This window comes from Myripristis murdjan, chromosome 21 (assembly GCF_902150065.1).
Source record: "Myripristis murdjan chromosome 21, fMyrMur1.1, whole genome shotgun sequence".
In the NCBI taxonomy this organism is placed as follows: Eukaryota; Metazoa; Chordata; class Actinopteri; order Holocentriformes; family Holocentridae; genus Myripristis; species Myripristis murdjan.
The window spans coordinates 1,495,199-1,520,000 of record NC_044000.1 but is presented as its reverse complement, the minus strand read 5'-3'; the positions used below and the strand labels follow the sequence as shown (position 1 = coordinate 1,520,000).

Sequence of the window (24,802 nt, the reverse complement as noted above, 5' to 3'; positions counted from 1 at the left end):
TACATAATTTTGTATTCCAAGCCAAATTAAATGCAATAATATCGTGTGAAGTGTGTCTTCTTAGTCAGGTTGGTCTGGTTTAATTAACATGTCAGTGATGAATGGAGTCATGTTAAATTTCATGTGTTGTGTTTGGCTACTCTTCCATTAATGCAAATCTAGTGTTCTGCTAACCTCTTTTTGACCACCCTTGTCCCAATAAATATTCCCTTAATGACTGATAAAAGTTTTAAATTTGTAGAAGACAGCTTTGAATAATTAATTCGGCAGCAGATGTTGAATTTGATTGTCTATGAATAGAAATGCTGATGGTCCCTAACGACCCCCAGCTCCCAGTAACTAAAGTAAACCATGCTTCAAAACAGGTCATGAAAGAAAGTTCTTCACACCCTGTTGCATGACTTTAGTTTAAAATTTTGTTTTCTCTGGTGTTATTCTACAGCAAGACAACCTGGGAGCCCAGTTCAGCCACATGAGCCTAGGTCGGCAGACCTCTGGTGAGAGCCGGGATTCCCATACTGCCATGTACCCCTCCTCAGTTGTGCTCCAGGCCCCCCCACATCAGGCTGGCTACATGGTGCCTCCACCAGGTCAGCCTGTACCTGCCCCAGCCTATTCCACCCCTGCTCCACCTCCTGTCAACCAGACGGTCATGCAGCAGCAGGGCTACATGCAACAACCCATGCAGCAGGTATGTACTAGACACTGTAAAAATTAATATTGCCTCAAACAGGAAACCAGCACTCAAAATTGGGACATTGGAAATATATCATCATGTGAATTTCATGTTTACCCGGTAGTACCCATTACATTAGGAAAAGTCATTAAATTTGAAGCAAAAAAAAAAAAATGATGTTAATAATTTATTTAGAGACGTTAAACATTGGCTGGGGTCAAATTGACCCCAAACATATTGTTTTTGTTTGTATTCTTCATATTCATCTTTATCTTCTTCTCCTGACACTTTTTAGGGTTTCCAGGAATTCCCATATATATGCTTTTTTTGAAGCTCTGCAGGCTGATCGATGTTTATGCCAAACACATGCTTGCACATTTTACGTCTGTACACCCATTTTGAATTTTTTGAAGAAAAAGTGAATTCTTCCTGGGCTGTAAGTCCAGTTTCTGCCAAATGTGACATAAGACATGCCCATACAGTGACATAAGACATACCCGTACTGTGACATAAGACAACACCCACCTCAGCCACAGCCTGTTCACCCTGCTGCTGTCAGGCAAAAGATACAGAAGTATCTGCTGCCGTACCACCAGACTACAGAGCAGCTTCTTCCCTCAGGCTGTGAGACTACTAAATGCACCATCTGCACTCCTCCATGTTTAATAATTTTATTTTTTATACAATCAATTAATCAATCAAGAGGGAACCACATTTTAATTTCATTATGCAACCTGTTGTATAATGACCAATAAACTTCCTTGTATCCTTGTAAGATCTGTGGATGCTGTCTGTCTTTGACTTTAAAACATTTAGAACTTGGGAATGCAAAACTGCAGCTTCAATAAAATTTTGTTCCTAGCATCCTCACAACAGCTTCTCAGTGCTCAAATATAGACACTGTTTAACTACAAATCACATGGTTACCAGTCAATAGAATTGCCATAGTGATTAGAAGCAAATCATCAAACTTGAAATGTAAAAATGCACATATTTCTCTGGCCATGTGTTGTATTAACATCAATTTACATTTTTTTTTTTTTTTTTTAATTATTATTATTATTATTTTTTTTCTCAGTGGATGCACTAAACTGAGATGCACAATTTCTGGCCATCCATCTCTGACCAATGGGTCAGACATCTTGATGATTTTTTTTTTTTTTTTTCAATCAGAGTTCAGCAGGGAGACAGCTGTGGGGAAGAAGCTGTTCCTGAACCTGGTGGTTCTTGTTCGGAGACTCCTGTAGTGCCTCCCAGAGGGCAGGAGGGCAAACAGACTGTGTGCTGGGCAGTTTTCACCCCCCTCTGCAGTGCCTTCCAGTCAGAGACAGAGCAGTTCCCGTACCAGACTGTGATACAGTTGGTAAGGATGCTCGCGATGGTACAGCGGTAGAAGTTCACCAGGATGTCTGAAGAGAGGTGTTTTTTCTTCAGAGTCCTCAAGAAGAAGAGACACTGGTGAGCCTTCTTGACCAGACTGGAGCAGTTAGTCATCCAGGAGAGGTCCTGTGAGATGTGGATCCCCAGGAATTTGAAGCTGGTCACATGCTCCACTGTCACACCGTTGATGTGGATGGGTGGATGATGAGCATTCTTCCTGAAGTCCACGATGAGCTCCTTGGTTTTTTAGGTGTTGAGTGTCAGGTTGTTGTCCTCGCACCATGCAGCCAGGCAATCCATCTCCTCCCTGTAGGCCGACTCATCGTTGTTCTTGATGAGGCCAATCACGGTGGTGTCATCCACAAACTTGATGATGCTGTTGGAGCCATGTTCAGGTTTGCAGTGGTGGGTGAAGAGGGAGTAGAGGAACAGACTCAACACGCAGCCTTGTGGTACGCCAGTGTTCATGGTGAGAGTGGAGGAGCAGTGGTGGTCTAACCGGACGTGTTGCGGCCTGTTGGTCAGAAAGTCCAGTAACCAGTTGCAGATGGGAGCTCTGATGCACAGATCTGCAAGTTTGGTTACCAGCTTTGACGGGATGACAGTGTTAAATGCTGAACTGAAGTCTATGAACAGCATTCTGGCATATGTGTTGTTATTGTCCAGGTGTGAGAGAGAGGACAGAGTGCAGCTCTGTAGAGACTGCTTCCTCTGTACTCCTGTTCTTGCGGTAGGCAAATTGGTGGGGATCCAGGGTGGGGGGCAGGCAGGATTTGAGGTGTGCCAGAACCAGCTGCTCCAGTCACTTGGAGATGATGGGGATGAGTGCCACTGGTCGGTAGTCATTTAGACACGCTGGGGTGGAGTGTTTTGGTACCGGCACGATGGTGGTGGATTTGAAGCAGGTTGGAACAACAGCACAGGCCAGGGACAGGTTGAATAAGTCCGTCAGGACCCCCGCCAGCTCCCCAGCGCATGCTCTGAGCACACGTCCAGGGATACCATCAGGGCCTGCAGCTTTGTGTGCGTTGATCCGGCTCAGCACTGCTTCAACATCAGTGGGGGAGAATGACAGTGGTTGGTGGTCGGAAGCCTGCCTTTATTGCAGGTACATGGTTATCCTTCTCAAACCGAGCGTAGAAGTTATTAGCTCATTGAGGAAGGATGTGTCAGAGGAAGGGGGGGGGGGGGGGGGGGGGGTGGCCTTGTATTCACTGATGACACGGATGCCCTGCCACATGCGTCGCGGGTTGGAGTTGGAGAAGTGCTCCTCAACCTTCAGCTTGTAGCAGTGCTTGGCCTTCTTGATGCCTCTTTTCAGGTCAGCCCTTGCTGTACTGTAGGCTTGTGCGTCTCCTGATCTGAAGGTGGTGTTGCGGGCCTTCAGCAGTAGACGAACATCCCTGTTCATCCAGGGCTTCTGAGTAGGGTACATGGTGATCTTTTTCTGGGTGGTGACACTGACTATGGTGGTGGAGATATAATCCATTACTGAGGAAGCGTAGCTCTCGATGTCAGTGTGGGAGTGAGCGGTTGCCTGAGTAGCAAACAGACTCCAGTCTGTGTGCTTGAAGTGGTCCTGCAGCACAGAGTCTGTTCCCACAGGCCAAACTTTTATTGTCCTCACTGTGGGTTTCACATGTTGGATGAGTGGAGAGTATTTTGGGGATAGAAACAGGGAGAGGTGATCTGACTGTCCTATGTGGGGGAGGGTTGTCGCTCTGTATGCTCCAGGTATGTTTGAATAAACCTGGTCCAATGTCTTGCCTCCTCTGGTGTGGCAGGAAACATGTTGATGAAATCTGGGGAAGACTGTCTTCAGGTTGGAGTGATTAAAGTCACCCGCAACAATAAAAGCAGCCTCTGGGTGTATTTTAGACTAACTTAAGTTGCACATGTGGAGAAGATGAGACACAAATTATTTACTTTTTTTTTGGTGGGTTAGATGTAAACCATGACCAAGCGCAAACTGAGAACTGCCTGGAGCACCTCAGGTTCTCCAGTGGGTATTCCACGAAGGGAGCTAAGCTAAAAAGTCTTTTGAGGATGATTTCAAAACCTCTGAGTCATAACTGGAAGATAAATACCAGCAAGAACTGCAATCAGCTTTCACCACTATAATCCAGTAATTTTAGGCCAAAATTGGGGTCAACCTAGGACAAATTGCAAGAGAGGCAAACTCAACTGGTTTTGTATCCTCAGTATGTCCTGAGTGAGGGAAAAAAAAGTCCCAAGGAATCCCATTGGTGGAAAGTTTTGAAAATCACCTATATATGATCATATAATACCAAAAAACACCCTTTTTAACACACAGGGGAAAGGGGTTCAAAATTTTACTTTCAGATATCACTATAAAAATTCACAAGTTGATTACACACACAAAGACAAGAAAAAAATTTAATTACAAGTTCTTTGAATTATTCTGTTTACACATGCATATCACACATTATCTGATTTGATATGCGCAAGTTAGAATAAATGCCAGAACAGTTATTTAAACAGTGAATTAAAAGGTTACTATATTCAAGGATACAAAGAAGTTTATTGGTCATTATACAACAGCTTGTATAATGAAATTAAAATGTGGTTCCCTCTTGATTGATTAATTGATTGTATAAAAAAAAATAAATGATTAGACATGGAGGAGTTCAGATGGTGCATTAAGTAGTCTCACAGCCTGAGGGAAGAAGCTGCTCTGTAGTCTGGTGGTACGGCAGCCGATACTTCTGTATCTTTTGCCTAACGGCAGCAGGGTGAAAAAGTTCACGCTACAGTGATATTATATCATGAAGTAGGGCATTTAAGTAGAAGCATACACTGGTGATTTCCTCATCTCAAACAATTTCTTGAAACAAAAGCCAAAAACAGTGGTGGGTATACCACAACAAAATATGTCAATGTCTCAATAACTTGTCATGTGCCCTTGAGCATCAATTACAGCTTGACAACGACGTCTCATGCTGTTCACAAGTCGACTTATTGTCTGCTGAGGCATGGCATCCCACTCTTCTTGAAGGGCGGCCCTCAGGACATTGAGGTTCTGGTGTACAGAGTTACGAGCCTCTACACAGCGACTCAGCTGATCCCATAGGTTTTCTATGGGATGCAGGTCTGGACAAAGTGCAGGCCACTCCATTTGAGGTACCCCAGTCTCCAGCAGCCGTTCCCTAATGATGCGACCTCGATGAGCTGGAGCATTGTCGTCCATGAAGATGAAATTAGGCCTGTGTTGTTCATGCAGGGGCACAATGACTGGATTAATGATGTTATTCAGGTAGTATGGGCTTGTCACTGTACCATTCACAAAGTGTAGGGCAGTTCTGTACTGACTAGACACACCTGCCCACACAGTAACACCACCACCACCAAAGGCTCGTCTGGTGACAACAGTGGCTGATGCATAGCGCTCTCCTTGACGTCTCCAACATCGTTGGCGGCCATCATTTCTGCTCAACATGAATCGGCTTTCATCAGAGAACAGCACTGAGGCCCACTGGTCCCTCGTCCAGCGTAAATGCTCCCTGGCCCATGCAAGACGATGACACCTGTGCCTGGTGGTGTGGTCAGGTACCCTTGCAGGTTGTCTAGCATGCAGACCATGCTGATGTAAACGGTTTCGAATGGTCTGACGTGACACTTGGGTGCCTCTCACCTCCCTTAAATGTGCCTGGAGTTGAGTGGCATTCATCATCCGGTTCCGCAGGGCACTGTTCACAATGAAGCGGTCATCAGTGTGGGATGTGGCCAAAGGACGTCCACTTCTATGCCTTTCTGTGACTCTTCCAGTCTCTCTGTATCTCTGTTGCAACCTGCTGATGACACTCTGTGACACTCTAAGCTCAGTGGCCACTTCCGTCTGAGAACATCCTGTTTGAAGCATTGCAATGGCGAGGTGCTGCTGATCAATTGTTAGGTGTCGTCTTGGTCTCATGATGTCAAAATGTGAACAGCATGATGAGGAGGACTGTTTAAATACCAATTCTAATTGAATCAGGAAATTTATTGGTTGATTCATGGATCAAACACCGGTTGTGAATTTTACCATTAAGCTCCTTGTTAGAGAACAACAACTTGTGCAAAAAGTACTGAAACATTGAACAGTTGGACATGTGCATTCAAAAGTAAACAGAAGGTTACATTAAGTTCACCTGTAAAGGTTATAATGCATTTTAGGTTCATCCTGAAATTTCACCCGAAAGCCAAATATCCCTAACTTTTTATGAGTAGTGTATATATAGTAACCTTTTAATTCACTGTTTAAATATCTGTTCTGGCATTTATTCCTTATATTCCTTATTAGCGCATATCAAATCAAGCAGAAAGCAAAGAGAGGGGAGGATCTGGGAAGGGCTGTTCATAAAATAACTGAACTACTATATTGCTTTCTAACTTAAACAGTGACAAGTATTGTCATACTACAGCATGTGAATCGCCAATCCCACCCCCGCAACACACACATGAACACACAACCATCACAAACAAATGCTATTTCCTAAACGATGATTTGCAAATCATTGAGACTTTTTTTTTTAAAGTTGATGTAAATTTACTGCTTTGACTAAGGCCACAACCCCTTGAAATCACCAAGAATACTGTGAAACCAAAACACATTATCTCATTCCATTCTTTATTGAGCATTAAAACTCAGTGAAAACAAAAATTACTTTACAATAACATACGTGTTTAATTGCGGTGCAGTGGAACCGCTTGAGCCTCAATTTAACATTGACAGTAGTTCACACAAGGCATTAGCTTCAACTTCTGAATATTGGAAGCTTGCTCACATGTGCTTCACACTATGTGAGTGAAGAAGTGCCGCTTTTACTCCAATCTTGACTTTTTGTCCAGTACTGTCTTGGACACCTAAATCATCTGTGACATTATATGGTGTGTGCCTGACATTAAACAAGGTCATTATGAGAAGCTATGGCTGTACAGCACTCCTTGTATTAATGAGCAGCTCTTATGAATATACACCTCTTTGCCCATTTTTGTGTCTCCAGATGCCAGCTTGTTACTGTGCGCCAGGCCAGTACCCCCTCTCCAACCAGCAGTACCGAGCAGTGGGTACGGTACAGTACAGCGCCCCACAGAGCCAGCCTCTACCCCCTCCCACACAGCAGACAGGTAACTAAAGTCAGATATCCCAGACAATATTTTACACATAATAATGATAGTATCACGATCTAGTTGATTCTGCAATATACAGTGGTGGAAAAAAGTTTTCGGACACCCCATGCATTTGTGAAATATTGCATTAAGAATCACTCTTAGGTCTTCAAGTGCAATTTCTTTTAGTACAGTCACAGCCAAAATACTAAACAAATCCTAAAAAAGCCATTCAAAACTTAAAATTGATTGGTTCCATAAAAATACATAAGAAATTTTGAGTATTGGGTCATTTTGGTACCAGTGATGAAGGTCGTTCTTTTTATTAAAAGACACAATTTTTGTTGCCAAGCTTCGTGTCTATATATAGCCAGCACATTTGAGAGTTCTTCAGACACAAAAATGGCTAAAACAAGGAACCTAACGCACGAAACACGCCTGAAGATAAAGATTCTCAGCCAGGAAGGGTACAGCTGCCGCCAGATAGCCAGGAAGTGCAGATGCAGTCCTTCAGCAGTTGGATACACTCTGCAGAAATACAGACGAACCAACAGCTTGGAAGACAAACCAAGATCTGGGCGTCCAAGGGTTTCTTCAGCAAGAAATGACCGCATCCTGATCCACATGTGCAGGCAAAACTGCTGAATGACATCACAGGAGCTTCAGCAGCAGTGGTCAGACCAAACTGGTGTCCAGTGTTCCACCGGCACTGTACGTGGCCGACTTTTAGATCATGGCTTAAGGTCCTACAAGGCTATCAAGAAGCCCCTGATCAATGAGAGACAGAGGCTAGCCCGGCGTCGTTGGGCCCAGGCACACAAGAACTGGACAGCCAGGAACTGGAAGAAGATTCTGTGGTCAGATGAGTCCAGTTTCCAGCTTTATCTTCCTCCTACTAATGCGAGGGTACGCAGAAGGCCAGGCAAAGCATTACAAACAAAACAATAAACAAAAAATATAATTTGTATTTGTTTGTATCTAATGCATCCACACCTTTTGAAACACAAAAAAGATTTTTCCACAAATATTTCATGATAATGTTTGAGATTGTGTAAAATTTTAAGGGTGTCCGAAAAGTTTTTTCCACCACTGTACAGTATATTGTAAGATGATCAGCTGTATAATACTGCACAATATCTCTAACTAAAGAAGAAAAAATACCCTAAAAAAGGCAAAATTATTTCAGTAGGCAGGAATCAAGTGGTGTGTTTCAGTGTTTTTTGCATAGCGACTGCAACATGAACAGAACAATTCTAGTTCAAATACCTAAAGGCAGGGAACAATTATGCCTCATAGGAACTCAAATGTGCAATCTGTGTAAATTAAGTTGAAAACGCAAATATCTATACTTGAATCAATGCCAATCAATGACATGTCACAAGAAGTATCACAATATATTGAATTATCAATTTATTGTTCCAGCCCTAGTGTAATTTTCCTTGTGTGATTCCTGTTTTTTCCTCATCTAATTGAATTTCTAGGAGGATATAGAATATTTTTTTCCTTCCACATGTGCATTTTTGTTTTTTGATCCCTCTTATTGTGTAATGTGGAGCATAATGTGGGGGTCACTACCTCTTCGCTCTCAAACCAGATACCCACCGCTTCTTAATGTTTTTTATTCACTCCCAGGACTTTGTTTTCTTTGGTTATCCATTCTTATGGCAGGTTGACAATAGGCCTCTCTGGAGCAAACTGCAGCAGGGAAATTAGGCAGCACCCCCAGGGCAAAAGAGCAGAGTGAAGAGCTAATTACACTGTAGAGCTTTTCTTCCTGTGTTGGCCATTGTGTTGCATTTCTAGCCCTCACAATACCAATCCCCAGTCAAAAAGACAATTAGCATTGTTTCCTACCCCATTATGCTTAGCTAACTGCAATATTATTCACAGGCCTATGGAAGGAAAAGGATGTGCCGTGCCAGCAACATCAGAAAAGTGAAATGCTTTGGGGTCTTTTCTTTTACCTTGCTGCCATTGTATATGCATCTGTTACTTTGGTTGTGAATGTGGGTAAGGCTATGAGGCTCTGTGGGAAAATGTCTCCCAGTGCATTATGGGAGCATTATGTCTTAGTATGGCTTTCAGTTGTCTTGAATCCCATGCTGGGTTGTGCTGGAACAAGAGAGTCTGGAGACGGGGCCGGGGCACTGTCTGAGAGGCCTATGATTCTCACAGTGAACCGGTCTCTTTTCCTGCCCCTCACTCCTCCTCTTCTCCTATTAATCTGCTAGCAAACAAAATGGCATCCCTCAGCCAACCTGCCTATTTTTGAGCCTCCTTCAGGACAGGTGTCATATAATGAGGTCTCCTGTCTGTCAAATTCCAAGCCTTCCAATTGGTTTTCTGTCACAGACTGTTCATGTTATTCTGTGCTCACTTTGATTTCAGCTCTTTTCTCTATGATCCACTGCCATATTAAAGTTGCTTTTGATCATTATCTGTACTGCTTAATCACCCAGAGATACTTGTGGTCTCGCCACTATATTGCTGCATGTAGTCTTCCAATAGACAAATAAATTATTAAGCTGCTTCTTTAAGACTTGAATGTTTATTTAACTATCCAGAAGGTTGATGTGTCATTTGTGCAATTTCAATACTGGATATAATGTTTATTGTTCATTTGTTTGTTTGTTTGTTTTTTCTTTCAATAGTCAGATTCATATGGGTAGGGTGAGCCACTAAGCATACCTCTACTCTGTTGTTGTTGTGAAGTGCAAACAAACTAATATATATTTACCTGGATGGCATGATTTGAAGGACACCAGTAATGATTGGCTAAATTCCTGTGTATGTTCTCTGTCCTAGTAAATAGGCTTTTTCAACCAACAACCTGGTTCCATTCCAGTTCATGAACCTAATTTTGAATCATTTTGAGCATTTGACTAAAAATAAATTTGTTAGAAACTTGAAAAGTTTGTTCCCAGCTGGGACAAAAAATAGTTGGACCTGAAGTGGACCAAGTGGACCTGAGTGTAATGTATTATTCTATAGGGAAAGATGGAGATGATGGGGAAATCAAAGGGCATGCAGTGGTCTGCAGAAGAAACAAAACTATTGCTTTCATTTTGGACATTCCTGAGTTTGATGGAAGATATAAGAGAGTACTAGAATAAATACATTTTATCTCAGAATTGGTGAAGAGTTGTCGAAGGCTGGTTTCATAAGAACCTGGGACCAAATTATCAACACATTAAAAAATGGAAGGAGTACAGAGATTCCAAAAAGGCTCTAGTGAGAAGTGGCACTGGACCGGGTAATATGTGGGAGTGTTATGAAGGGTGCTGGGTCATAGACCAGTAAACTAGCAGATTAGGGCTAAATTCAGCCACAGCAATGCTGTAGTCAGTATTTAGATTCTACTCCAAACTGGTTCAAAAGTGGGCTGGTTCATTAGTTAGCACCTTGGTTCTGAGAGTTCTGAATTCAAGCAGTTTAGCAACCCCAACTGTTTTGGTCAAAAAGAGGTGAAAGATGTCCTTTTTGAATTTAAGCCAGTAGAAGCATCAGTGTATCTGCTAAGAGGCTGGGCAGTAAGCCTTTTCAAACCTATATCCTAGCATGACAGTTGGTGCTTTTCTCAAGGTAGATCAGAGGTAGTCAATTGAGACTCCTTCAGCTTTTCTTATGTTCAGTGTGCCACAGACAGAATGTTGAATTTTATTTTTACTTTTTTTTTTTTCACTTCATGCTCTGTAAGTGACGGTTGAGAGAACGCTGCCAAAAAATAGTCAGCCTGGTCCGCTTCCAGCTGGAGGTCATTTTTTCCCTTTTGTCCCACTTCTCATCTCATCTTGGCCAAATTGATTACTGCCGCTCTGCTCAAAAGCCGGGCAACACTGAATTGCCCAGCCCTTCCCAGATCCTCCCCTCTCTTTGCTTTCTGCTATTTCTGCTATCCTGACACTTGCATTGGACAGTTTTTTCCCATGAGCATTTATATGGCAATAGCCATTGCTGGTAACGCTCACACTGATGTATTTTGCCCAGAGGAGGAAAAGTACCTGTTATTAGTTTCAGAGGTTCCTGTCCCAGAATGTCCCTGCAATGTTTCCTTCCTCCCAATATCTCCCTAGAGGTAATATTTTCTAGTGAAGCTAGAATGGAAAGACAGTTTATTTACCTAGGTGTTTTATTTTGATTTGAGTGAATTGTTGACTTTAGCAAATGAAATTATGGTGTTTTTGGTCTCATGGAGCTACTTTTAAAATGCCAAATTCTTTAGTCATGTGTAACCATGCGTCATTTATTTTTGATATTTAAAAAAATAATAATTATAATAATAATAATAATAATAATAATAATAATAATAATTCCGCCCTATGTGCGCTGGGATAGGCTCCAGCAACCCCCCGTGACCCTTGTGAGGATAAGCGGTTTAGAAGATGAATGAATGATGATGATAATAATAATAATAATAATAATAATAATAATAACCTGTTTCTTCCTTTTGTATGTATTGCTCCAGGTTACCAAACTGTGATGCCAAATCAACCACAGAGCTTTCAGAGTATGATAGGAGTTCAACAGCCACAAAGTCAAAACTTAGTCAGTGGCCAGCATAGCAATATGGGAAATCAGATGCAAGGCATGATGGTCCAATATCCCTCCATGCCATCTTATCAGGTGTGTATTTTTTTTCTTGTCATGCTATATTAACTTATATATAAACTTTTCAGCTGAACTGACTAACTTAATTGAATCTAATCCAAAAGGTCAGTGTGTTATTATTTTTATCATGCATGCTAGAAAGTGAAAAAAGGTTATACATCTCAGATTTCTTGGTAAAACATGTGTGGCTCTTGTCTCTCCAGGTATCCATGCCCCAAGGGTCGCAGGGTGTACCGCAGCAGACATATCAGCAGCCAATCCTCATCCCTAGCCAGTCTAACCAGGGGCCCATGCCAGCCTCCAGTGTCCAGGTTTACTACAGTGTTATCACACCTAACCAACAGAACTCTATGAGGTACAGGAGCAAATGACATTTGTCCTTTTATGGTCCAAGTCAGGCAGGCCCCAATGATAGCTTTTAGAAGTGGTTGTCAAGCTAACAACCAGGCATCAGCATTTTGGTTGCAAAAATTGGTGATAAGTTTGCTGTATTGATTTTGAATGTGTGGCTCTTTTCCTACAATTAAGCCACATTTTACAGTGGAACAAACCATTTTGCAAATTATGTGGGGATACTAAAGATTGCACAATATATAATCAAAATCCCTTGATTTTCAAATATGAATTTTTGTTTGAAACAGCCACCTTATAATGTTCTGATTCTGCAGCTAACAAAGAAAGTCGTGACCATTCAAAAACCACGGAACTGACCGTTTGTTTTGCAAAGCAAACATTTCCCTGGGGGCCACTCAGTTACTTGGTAGAGCGCATACCATGTATCAACTCTACATGTTGACTGCAGCATCCTGGGCTCAAATATGGCCCGGGTCCTTTGCTGCTGTCATCCCCCCTCTCCCTCCTGCCTTTCCTGTCACTCTCTACTGCTGTTGTTTTTTCGTGATAGGGAAGGTCTCAGGGCCACATAAATACTGTCCCATGCATTGAACCTGTGATTAACGGGGAGATGCACACAGCCCGTTTTTTGAAACTCTTCCCTTTAAGACAAGCGGACAGCACTTCCTCCTTTTTGACTCCGCCCACTTAAACTAGCCAGCCCGCCTCCACTCCCCAGGTAACAAGATAACAAGTTGGCGACATGTTGAAGAAACGTTGTTGCGCCACAGATGGATGCAAGGAGACTAATGTTTCATTACACACTTCCAAAAGAAACACACGTTACAGACCAGTGGCTGATGGTCATTTTTTCCCGGATCCTGCAGGAGTTTAGTCAAAATTTGCTTGTCTGTTTGGCTCATTTCAGTGCCGACTGTTTTATCAACCTGACACAATACAATGCCGGTTTCGCAAAGAAACTATTGGTAAAGGATACTGCTGTCCCCACACTCTCTGGACCAACATCAACTCCACAACCTGTACGTGATTTTTTTCCTCTGTCTCATCAAGACGGTATTTTCGGAAGTTGTAAAGTTTTTCATTAGTACCATTGATAACGTTACTTGCTTGTGATTGGCCCGACCATATGTCACTCACAAAGCAGTCAGCCAATCAGTGGAGAGGTGCTGATTCTCTCTTTTGATTGGCTAAACGAACCGTGCTGCCAGAGCTCCGGGAGAAAGGCAAGAGAGAGGAGCTGTGAAACTATATTTAGCAGACCACAGGTACTCAAAACCACAAATACATCTTGCAGGGATATCAACAGTTCAAATCAAACCCTGGAAAAGTGGACAGCATGGGGCCTTTGAAACATTTTTCAGGGGGTTCTTTTCCAGCAGAGAGGCTGTTTCATAATACCAAATTTCAAATCATCAAAACACAACAGTACTGCCGCTGTTAGGAAAACGAATGTCCACGATTTTATTACCATGATGGAAAATTGGTGTGAAGAAAGTTTGAAGTCTCTGAAAGTTCATTTTCATATCACAGTCGAATGAATGGAAACCAATGGCTGGAGAAAAGGGAGGAAAGAGTTTGAAAAGATTTGCAGAAACATGAAGTACTGTGTATTCTTTTTGCAGATGTTGTGTTTAACATGCAAAATCACTGGAATGGTTCTGATGATTTGATGGTGGTTTAAATTTACCCCAGTGATGCCAGCATGCAAGTAGCTAATGACAAGCTATGGAACGTAAAAGTTTTACAGTCTTTTCGTGAAGTATTTTTGTCTGTTTGTGTTTGTTTAGTTGTCAGTAGGGCCAGCCACAGCAGGAAATGGTTGACAGTGACCCAAAAAGGTTTGCTGTGAAACCCTGTCAGGCTTTATATATTTGTATATTCTTTATATTAGCTTTCGGTCTGGTCAGTCTTATCTTCATCTTCTCATATTCTGCTTTTGATGGTGCTATCTACAAGAAGGAAGCGGTCACTCACTAAATGTCTCTCTGTGCACGCACACACAGACACACACACACACACACACACACACACCTCTCTTTAGGGGCCTCTATTTTAGTAGGCCAAGATCAAGATGATTTATAAGGCCAGATATCTAGTGAGTCTTAATATAACAGCCCTGGTCCCACGTGGTAGGCGGCTCTCTCTGCACCATCCTTCATTTTGGCTGCTGTGCAGATGCACACTATTCCTCAGGGTGCCTGCCTGTCTGCAGCAGCTGCCTCTGTGCTTTGAGCTGACGCATTACCCTTCGCTTTGGTTATATCCTTATTAAATCAGGATGGAGGTGCCTTGAAAGCAAAAAACTGGAAGTGGCATGCCTGTAATTTGGTTACTGAGGATGGATGATAAATGCGTATTGCCCTTGATTTGTTTTGATTTGGTTGAAAATTAGGTCTGAAGCCCTGTTCCTGACCCCAGGATTTTCTAATGAGAAAAGTTATCGTTATTATAATGTAATACAGGTTATTGATCCTCAGTGTACACTGTGTTACACTTGGTTGATTCAGTCCATTTTAAGGCCACTGGACTGAATTCTAGGATGGGAATTGGCAGGGACCTCTGGATATGATTTGATTCACAATACTTAGTTGCCAATTTGATATTTACTGTGATTCTGTAATTACTGCAGTTCTGTTATTATATTCAATTTTTGGCTACTGTTGTTTAAAACGTGATACTGTGAGAAACTGAATTATATTCACAAGGACAATGATAAGAAAATCAGACAAATTCATTTTGAGCTTTCAAAGGAACATGCTGGTGATTCATGTTTAGTTTAATATCTACAAAATGTATATACTTGACATTTCTGCTAATCTTTTCCCAAAGCAAACAGTCATATTTTAAAACTCTTTTAGCATTTTTCCACTGGTTTCCATTCATTCCACTAGGATATGAAAATTAATTTTGAGACACGTAAAATGTAAAGCATTAATTTTCCTAAAAGCAGAAACTCTGTTGTGTTTTGATGACTTGGAATTGGGCAGTGTGCAGTCTCTGCTAGAAAATTGTCCCTGGGGAAACGTTTTAAAGATTACTTTTTTTTTTTTTTTGCATTACTCTGCTGTTTGATAGTAACAGTAGAGAGAGACAGGAAAGGCAGGGGAGGGGAGATGACATGCAGCAGTTGGCCTGGGCTGTATTCAAACTATTTGAACCCAGGCTGCTGTAGTCAAGACGTAGCCTTGAGACGTGGTACACGCTCTACCAGGTGAGCTAAAGAGGCGCCCCCTGGGGAAATTTTTGCTTTGCATGTCATAAGTGGGTGTTTCAACCAAAAAATCAAATTTGAAAATCAAAGGGTTTTAATGATATGTTGTGAAACCTGTAGCACCCCTGCATGAATTGCAAAATGCTTTGTTACACTGTAAAATGTGGGTAAATTATAGTAAATTGGCCAAACATTCAAAATCACTAGTATGGTGCTTTTTTATTCCAGGCTTCATCACACAAAGTTCAGCTGTGTAGCTGTGTGTGCTTCATGTTTTTTGTTTAACATCTCTAATTCTTGTGATGATATCCACAATGCCATTGGAAGCAGATCTTTGTTTGGGTCATAACATAACATTAGTTTCCACTCAAATAAAATAATATATGCCTTAAAATGAAGACAAAATATCCAGTCAGAGTCAGCATAGCAATTAAAAAAAAAAAAAAATTGGCAAAGAAAAAAATTTTGATTCGTAGATTAATCGACACCCCCTTCCATCCCGACTGAATTCTGATTCCACAGTGATGCTGTGCCAAGGATGTGCTTCCTTTGTTGCTTCAGAATCATGCTTCGCTATTTCTCTCACTGTTTCTCTTTGTGCAGCTCGTCGGTGGGGTTCCTTCCCCCTCCTGGGTCAGAGCAGATGCAGTTCCCGCGGCCGTCCTCCCCCTGTAGTTCCCAGCAGATTCCTGCACAGCAGTGCTCAGGTACAGCGCCACGGTCAGTTATTACAAGGATTCAACAAGGAAATCAAATCAATGGTGGTCAATAATGTAGTCAAGCAAAGCCAGCTGGTTGGTCTTAGGTTGATCATAGTAGAGCTAAATATTTTTACTCTGAAAGCTCTTGGTGATCCTGTCCATCCTGGAATTATATTAAAGTAGACAAAGTTTGTTCATGTAGCAAGTGTGCTGAATATTGGGGGATTAATACTTGAATTTTGACTTAGGTACTGATGACGTACTTGGTGCCGTGCTATCAATGCTAAATCGATACCTTAGAAAAATAGGAAAACAATCTATTTGGATGAGTAAAGAAATAGTTCTAATATTGTTAATGAAATGTGCATTGATGGAATAGTTTATGTATTGAAAGATTTTAAAGGATGGTAAACCCAATTGAAAATGGAGATTGTCTTATTTAGTATTATTGTTTAGTGTCTTCATCATCCAAAAGAGTTTAGAGTTCCTAAATCTGTGACTGTTAAGAAAAGGGGGTTAGGGGGCATTTGCTACTGTAATCTGTTCCAGCAGGACAGAGTGGGCCGTAGTTCCCCCTGTAAAGTAACGATATGGTGTTGATACCTTTAAGTCCATCTGTGCAACAAAGAGAAAATATCTCACTTGTTGGAACCAGCCCTGCAACAATGTCAGCAGATGTTTTACTTGCTAAAAGTACTGTTTAGCTTAGTTGCTAAAAAAAAGAGTCCACAACTGACACAGTCAACTGTTAAAATTAATCATCTTTCTTTGTATGTGAAGTAATGCCACATTTACTGCCCTGCACTTTTGCAGGTGACTGGTGTTGCTTAGTGGATTATCAAAAATGTTAAATTTTAAATTTGCCTTGTTTGTTAATTCCAAAACACAGTACAGAGAAGGCATAGCAACACACACCGACATGTAACTATCAACAGTGTCATGTCAGGGCAACAAACAATTCAAACAATTCAGCCTTTTTTTCCAGTAGCACCTCTGTTCACACGGCTTGTGTCTGTCAGAATACAGGATTGTTGCGCTTGCTTTGACCCTGTGGAGACAGACGTGCCTGCCTACCCTCCTATTTTACTATAGCGAAGTATTTATTTAGCTAGTGACCCTAATGAATGTAGTTCTATGTTAACTGTCTAAACTTTCTGACTTCTGTGGTTAATTGGCATGACAGACTACTCTGTTATTTGAAAACATTTAATTGTCAATAAGCTAAGCTGGTTCTAACTCATAATTTACCCATCTTTGACAGAAAATGCACCACTAGTCACCACACAGTGGCGCTGCAGTCCCATATGCAACCTATGGGGTGCCAGTGCTACAGCAGAAAACAGTACTGCCATTTTTGAAAAGAGCTGGTTTAAAAACGTTAAAATATAAATCCTAACAAACATGTTGTGCATCCTTCAAAACAGTTTTCAGTTTTGTGCCACCTCTCAAAATCATGTAGTTTTCCGGTCTGTATCCATTTCATTCATTTTAGAGCAGTGCACTCCGCATGAAACTCTTATTGTTGAATCAGGCAAGCAGTTAATGGCCCAGACGTGGTGGATGTATTATGCTTGCATAGAGCAACAAATACCACCTCATAGGGAAGAATCTGAATCAACATTTTATGTAGTCTGTTTTGATGAGTGCACAACATGACACTTTATTAACATTTGCAAATGAGGGCATTGTAGCATTTTAAAATTTTGGTAGCTTGATCCTTTACTAGTGCCAATATAGCCCACAGCCTTGTGCCCAAAGGCTTTGAGGTGCTAATTGAAATTACACTCTCCAGCCTTAACAATCTAATTATTGAAAAGATTTGGGGTGGTAATTAAACAGTGATTCTTCTGCTTCTTTGTGCCTTATTATGGCCATCTTGGAGAAAAAGAACCTGCGTTGGTTCTTTAATTCTAATTTGCTTTTTATGTTGCCTCACTTACTGTGAATTTCCTCTGGTGGCAAGCCCTGTGATCATTCTGACCATCTCCTCCCTCATCTCTTCTTTTCTCCTTGAATAACTAATTACAGTGTGAAGGAAAACCTCTCAAATGCCAAAATTAAATTGCTCATCTGAAGCAGGTGGCCAGAATGTGTGCATGGTTACCAGGTGGAAAATATTGCCATGTTTAATTTTGAATGTTGGTTACGAAATGGTGTTTGATAGCTATGGCCTATTTCCTACTTTATTACTATTTGCTGTCACTTTACCTTATAGTATCAGCCCTTCCTTTGATGCTAAGTTATGATAAATTTAAAAAGCAAAGCTAATGATGGTATTTTTGATTCCCCATGCTTCCAAATGACTGAAGTAACTTACTTTGCATTTGCTTGTGTATTAGTTTTAATTATTTTAGCTATTTTGTATTTTAAATGAAAAAGAAACAGAACCTCTTTGGCTTTTTTATTTGTATGCCTTATGTTTACTCTTGCACATCAATAAGTCAAATTGAAAAGAAGGTTTTAGATCTCAGAACTGTCAACAGAGCCAGGATAGGAGATTTAAGACATTGTTGCAAAAAGCAAAAATATAATTACAGTTGTGCCAAGTGCAATTCAGAGCTCTCCTGTGCTAAGGCCAAGCACAGATTCATAAAACTCCCCACCTTCATTTTTGGGCCAACAAATTTAATTGGATACTTGGCAGCACAATGTTTTCTGATGCCGTTATGAAGCATTAATGTAGTAGCTGTGTTTGAAATACCTTGTGCAAGTCCCAAAATGATAAGAGCAATATGTGCATCAACAAACTTAATTTAAACACAGGAATATAATAATATGTTGCATAGCCAGTGACTTGATGTAATAACTGCATCGACATCACATTTTATGATGCAGAAGCAGTGATGATGACACATTTCGACAATAGAGAGCAAAATTAATCTAAAGAGATATTCACCCATTTGAAACCCCCCGCTCCCAGCAGGTTGGCAAGTAATGCTGTGACTAGCCTCTTCTTTTCCTCCACTCCCCCTTTCCACACACACTTGATGTACCTTTCAGGCTCCTGCAAGCCACCATTGTAACTGAATATCAGCTCGCAAAGGGTGTAAACGGTCAATTTTTAAAAAAACTTTATTCTGGGCTGTAAGAGTCTGCTACACATCAAATCAAATCAAATCAATCTTTATTGTCATTTTGCTTGTACCAGAGTAAAAACAAGACAAAAGGGCGTTTCTCCAGGATCATTCATACAGCAACTCACTTCAACGCACTGAAGTGAGTTACTCAAACTTTACCAAACAATTTGAATAGATATGAGTGATGGCAGTTAGTCTGAAGAATGTTAGCTTGGGGGAAGTCCACCCCAGTGACAGGAGGCTAACAGTTACTGTCTACATAACAGCTTGGGCAGAAGTGAAATATTACAACACTTGTCAAAATGTGTGAACTAACCCTTTAACATTTCTTGATGGGTATGTAAAAGTGTTTTTATACATGTTACTTCCATACTACTGAATGCTTTAATGCTTGCTGGATGTATATATTGTAGTGCTTTTTTTTTTTTTTTTTTTTTTTAGTTCAGTTAGAGGTAAAACAAACTGACCTTGTGTATGCTATGTATGTGTATGCAGGTGTTCCCCCTCCACCAGGTAGCGGTATGGTGATGATGCAGCTGACTTTGCCCCCCAGCCAGCAGCCACGGCCACACTCCCCCCCACAGTGGAAACACAACAAGTACTACAGCCTGGACCACCAGAGAGGGCCCAAGTCCACAGAGCTTTCCACCATAGACACCTCACAGGTGCCAAATCTGACTTAGTCTGACTTATTACCAGAAATTCCCCACAAGCAAGAGCAAAGTCTTAACAAACCAGAAATGTATACAACATGACAAGTAGCTCTCAGTCACTCAGTCTAAAACAATGAATTTATTTTATCTCAAACATTTTTAATCTAATCCAAACAAGTCTCTTGGAGTAATAAAGAGAGATGTACAGAAGCATAAGTAGTGTGTAAGTGTATAAAAATCAATCTAGGACATAGGTCCTTTCTATATAACATATGCGTACATATGCGTGGATGCGTACTGATGCTACTGAAGCTGTCAAGGTCATGAGTGGAATTTAAAAAAAATGTAAATATATATACATTTAGAAAATATTTTGTCTTGAACTTGTATATAAGTTCCAGTGATACACACAGTATATGTTGTGTATAAATATATATTGTTACCTGGTACTTAGTTGAAAAAGTGTTATCTGTGCGCTCCTAATTAAAAGCAATTTCCCACTTTGCGTGCAGTGTAAAAGCCAGTTATTCAGAAATTGATGTCTGATCATTTTTTGTTGTTGAATTCAAATTCAGTCATGGCCCCAGAAAACATGCCAAGCAAATTTTTCTTTTCATTTTTCTCATGAAAATTAATTTCTTGGAGTAAAAAGAAAAGAAAAACATAACACACACTGGACCAGGATACTATCTGCATTTATATTATCCAAAATATACATTTAAATTGCATTTTGCATGTGTTAATAATTGAGCAATAATTCTGCATTTTCTATAGTTTAATGTATAGAGTAGATAAGATTTTTTTTTCTTAATGGCAAAGGTAATTCATTGTTTCAAATACTAAATAAATCCATGTACCGCTGTGGACAGCCCACAGTCCACAGCCTCTTTAATGATATTGCTTGATGGGGCTGATGTGAAGGGTTTTGCTGCCTTGTAGTGATTTGGTTTGTCACTGGGCAAACTTGGCAGATGAAAAGCACCTCTATGAGCTCTTGCTGAAACTCAGTCACAGCATCATGGTTAACTAAAGGTGCGTTCCATTTGGACATGCCAGCTTGCCACTTCTTACATAGCGGTGTAGGCAGAGCTATAGTAGCTACTGGCTACAACACCAACTCTGGAACTGTAACCGTGAAAACAAGCAGTCCTTTAACCATTATTGACTCTTCATCAAGCCCAAACTTCATAATCATTTTTGTGCTGCTGCAGCACTGTGATGGTAATCCAGTGACAATCTCACCACGACTCAGCAACAAAGTGTATTGTTGGCAAAACTGGAGTGTGACTTATGCAGCACAGCCAAAGCTTAATCTGACATGCATTGAAAATACACCTACAACTGTGTTATTCAGTTACCCTCTCAGTTCTCTGTCTCTAGTTATTTATCCCTCTGCTCATGTGGCTGCCAGCAGTTTAACTGTGAACTGTATGGCAGGTCAAGCTCCAGCACAGTTTCAGGGCCTGTCAGTCTGGCTCCCAGTGCACAGATCTTGGGAGACGCCAGTATCACTACTCACTTTTCCTCGACTCTCCGTAATGAACAGACAGGCTGACCTTTATTTCACTTTTCAGTTTTGTTGAATGCAGAAATGCTCATTTAACAGTTAGCCTATTCAAAGATTATTTTCCACTGATCCAGGCTGCATTTTATTCCAGTTTTCATATTGTTTTATGGAAAATTGTATTGGAACGTCAGGCGGAATTTTGTGTTTCGTTCGTGTCTCCTACTGCCTGTCCCACAGATGCCAACATCAGGAGCAGGTGATCCTTGGAGCATTCACTAGTTAAAATAAAAAAATGTCAAATGTGTGTTGTACTTGAATGTATCCTAATTTCTTGTGTTTATGTCTATACTGATCTACCTGAAGATTACACTAAATTAGCTGTCTGTATTTATGTTGAATTTGCCTTGCAGTTCAGCTACTTCCAGAACAGAGAAAAATCTTATTTAAAAAAAAAAAAAAATCTATGTGAATCTCGATTCTAAAGCTATGTTTTCCACATAAACCCTAGCAGAACATAGATGTAAATGAAGAGTAGTGCTTTGCATCAGTGACACTGTGTGTCCTTGTTGTTTGTGTGTGGCTACAGAGCAGTCCTCAGCTTGGCAGCACATCCACCTCCCCAGCCCAGTCTCCCACACCTACTCACCTGACCAATGTGAAGAACATCCGTCCAGGCCTGGCATCTGCTCCAATCATGCCACAGTTCTCCCGATCCTTTGTGCCAGGGCAAGGTATGCAGCACAACAGCCCACACACTTTCCAGTCTGTGAAATTAAAGAAAGCTTTCTTGCATTTCCGAGGTATTTTTGCTCGGTGGTGTATTTTGTTTTCCCCTGGGTAACCAGTAGGGATGAGTGAGTACACCACTATCTGTATCTGTATCTGTTCAACCATCTACATTATCTGCATTTGTATCTGTACTTGGAGTGGGCGGGGTCTAAACTAGAAGTGGGTGTGGCCTAAACTGGTACGTTATTTTAAGCCTGAAATTGATACAGGTTGATCAGAAGTTGCTATATTTATTGTTTATTAGAAAACTATTTACAGAACAGCCTCAGAATTGAGCTTCAGATCAATGTTTTTGATCACAGAACATGAATATTCTTAAGTGCATCAATGAATACAACACATGCAGTAGGCAATTATGAAGTACTAATTAAAATGCAATGAACAAGAGTTTTCATACTCAACATAACTTTCTTTTTTTAATTTTTAATTTTCTAATTTCTTGGAGTTTGGTGTGGTGGAGTTTGGTGTGAATGTGCTGCCAATGGGTGCAGCCATGGTCATAAAAATGCCCTAGTTTTCACAAAGTAGTTGGCTTGCTAGTTATGCTTATGCCTATACATTTAGCTCGCACTGAAAGCAGCATGTTCACATCCCTTCAGTGAGGGCCATCATACGTTCTGTAGGAAATCAACAACTGAAGTAGATGAAGCAGTTGGAGGGAAAGTGGTCGCACCAACAATGTAAATTGCAACACTGTGTTTTCCCAGGAGATTCGCGGTACCCCCTGCTCGGACAGCCGCTGCAGTATAACCCCCAGATCCGTCCCCCTCTCCTCCACGCACCCCCGATGGTTCCCAGTCACCAGGTGAGTCAAAGTACAAGGGAATCGCTACTTGTGTTTTATTCTTAGCTGCTTCTAAGGTGACATTTTTCAGTCTTGGTTATTAAAATAAAGCAAAAAAAAAAAAAAAAAAAAAAACCCTTCAAACTGCTAATATACAGTGAACTGAATCTAATGTCTGAATCTGTGGTGCCAAGTTTGACTTTGCTAAGCCATGATGGTTGGATGGAATTTGACGTGGGCTCCTCCTCCCGCAGGTACCCATGGGTATGAGGCATGGTGGCGGCCGAGGGAGAAAACAGACCAGGAAAGCTTTGTCTACAGATCTCAGTGTAGGTGAAGCAGGTAAACTTAGGGACAAGCTCCGTCAACTGTAAGCCAGAGATGAACATGGAATATAGAACATTTCCAAATCTCAAGTAGATGATGTCCATAGTCATGGTCAGCACCAATGTTTTATATTGTAGTTCATGTGAATATAATATCTTAAAGCCGTTTTGAAAAATGTGATATTATTTCATTCATGTTTTATAACATCCCCGTTAAAACATAATGAAGCACGGTGCTTAGTTATTTCCTGACGGTTACAATCTTTGCTTTCATGTTTCTGAGTGGTTGTTTGATGCTGAAGGGATGTCTTCTGTGTCCCTCTTGGAGGCAGTGAGTGGGCGGGTCCTGGAGGTGACTGAGCCGCCACAAAAGACCAGTTTCCATCTGAGTGTGGAAGAGTCCGTGCCAGGTCATCTCTCAAGGGTCGGGGCCAGCACCCACCAGATCCCTGGACAACACCATCACCTGGAATGTCAGCCAGGGGCCAGTGACAACCACCGCTGCCATGCCAAACCTACTTTCCTGGTCCCTGCTGACCTTACCTCCACCTACGCGCTCCAGTCCCTCATCCCCACCAGACAGCCCACAGCCCAACAGGCCCCACCACCACCGAACCAGCCGCCATGCCTCCTTCAGACTGCATACAAGCAAAGGTCTCAGCCGGCCCCCAAGTCTGGAGAGGGCCAGCTCCCAACAGGGGGCAGTGTAGTTGCATTAGATGCAACAGCCAAGGACGTCTGGCTACAGCCGTATCCTCCTCCTCCTCCCCCCCCTTGCCTCCCCACTACCACCAGCGCCTCCACTCAGCTCCTGATGCCATCCCTCCCCAGCCCCTCCCTCCCTCCTGTCGCATTCTAAGTTAATTTGATGTAGAAAGGTGGTTTTTACACTTGATTTGTAGAGACTCTTGGGGAATATTTTTTGTCTTTGTGAATTCTAGCAAATTCAAGGAACAAACAGTAACCATAACTTATACCACAGTAACATCCCAAAACAAAACATGAATTTCCAAATGACCACCTGTCTGCTGTCAGTCAAGAAACAGTTGGAACATATCAAAGGGCAGATGTGTTTTTCCCCCTTTTAAATTTTTTGTTTGTTTGTTTGTTTGTTTTTTAGTTGTGAAATTTTGAGTTTGATCCCAAGCTCAGTTTACTTGCTGGGCTTTAGTGGAGTGTCCACTCTCTCTCAGCTGAACTTCACCTAAGCCCCTCCTCCAACCCCAACCTCGGCCCCCCCAAGGGGCATCTTAGTACAGCCCACCCACCAGCCACTTGCCCCATATTGTGGTCAGAACATCATGGAGTCCCTCTTTGCTACACAGTGGGTCTCTTGTTGTGCCTTCTATCCAGAGTCTACTGCTTTAGTCTCCAACAAACACAAAATGAAGACAGTGCAGTTTCTAACTTGTATGGAAAAGACCCACTTATTGTAAATAATTTATATAATAGCTTAAAAAAAAAAATCAAATCAATTCTCTTTTCACAGTGAACAGTATGTGTTGGTCACAGGCACAGATATGAATGACAAAGGCTTTTTTGTTTTGACATCCCTGGTTTTAATTTAAAAAGGTTGAGTCTAATTAAAAAAAAAAAAAAAAAAAAAAAAAAAAAACACTCCTCCACC

The 24,802-nt window shown here is 41.3% G+C and overlaps 1 protein-coding gene across 8 annotated transcripts in view; it reads left to right on the top strand.

Moving 5' to 3' along the window:
- Positions 1-24,802, top strand: part of LOC115380131 (R3H domain-containing protein 1-like) — a 93,565-nt gene extending 68,763 nt beyond the window's left edge. For 6 of the 8 annotated variants that reach the window (XM_030081196.1, XM_030081195.1, XM_030081197.1 and 3 more), the window contains 10 exons: positions 443-691; positions 7,060-7,183; positions 11,631-11,788; positions 11,977-12,128; positions 15,942-16,045; positions 19,612-19,781; positions 21,863-22,007; positions 22,773-22,870; positions 23,104-23,191; positions 23,508-24,802. In XM_030081196.1, the coding sequence (XP_029937056.1) occupies positions 443-691; positions 7,060-7,183; positions 11,631-11,788; positions 11,977-12,128; positions 15,942-16,045; positions 19,612-19,781; positions 21,863-22,007; positions 22,773-22,870; positions 23,104-23,191; positions 23,508-24,034 (1,815 nt within the window). In that variant the 3' untranslated portion in view covers positions 24,035-24,802. Of the gene's footprint in view, positions 1-442; positions 692-7,059; positions 7,184-11,630; positions 11,789-11,976; positions 12,129-15,941; positions 16,046-19,611; positions 19,782-21,862; positions 22,008-22,772; positions 22,871-23,103; positions 23,192-23,503 lie in introns of all 8 variants that reach the window. The other 2 variants (XM_030081201.1, XM_030081202.1) reach the window with 2 other exon arrangements.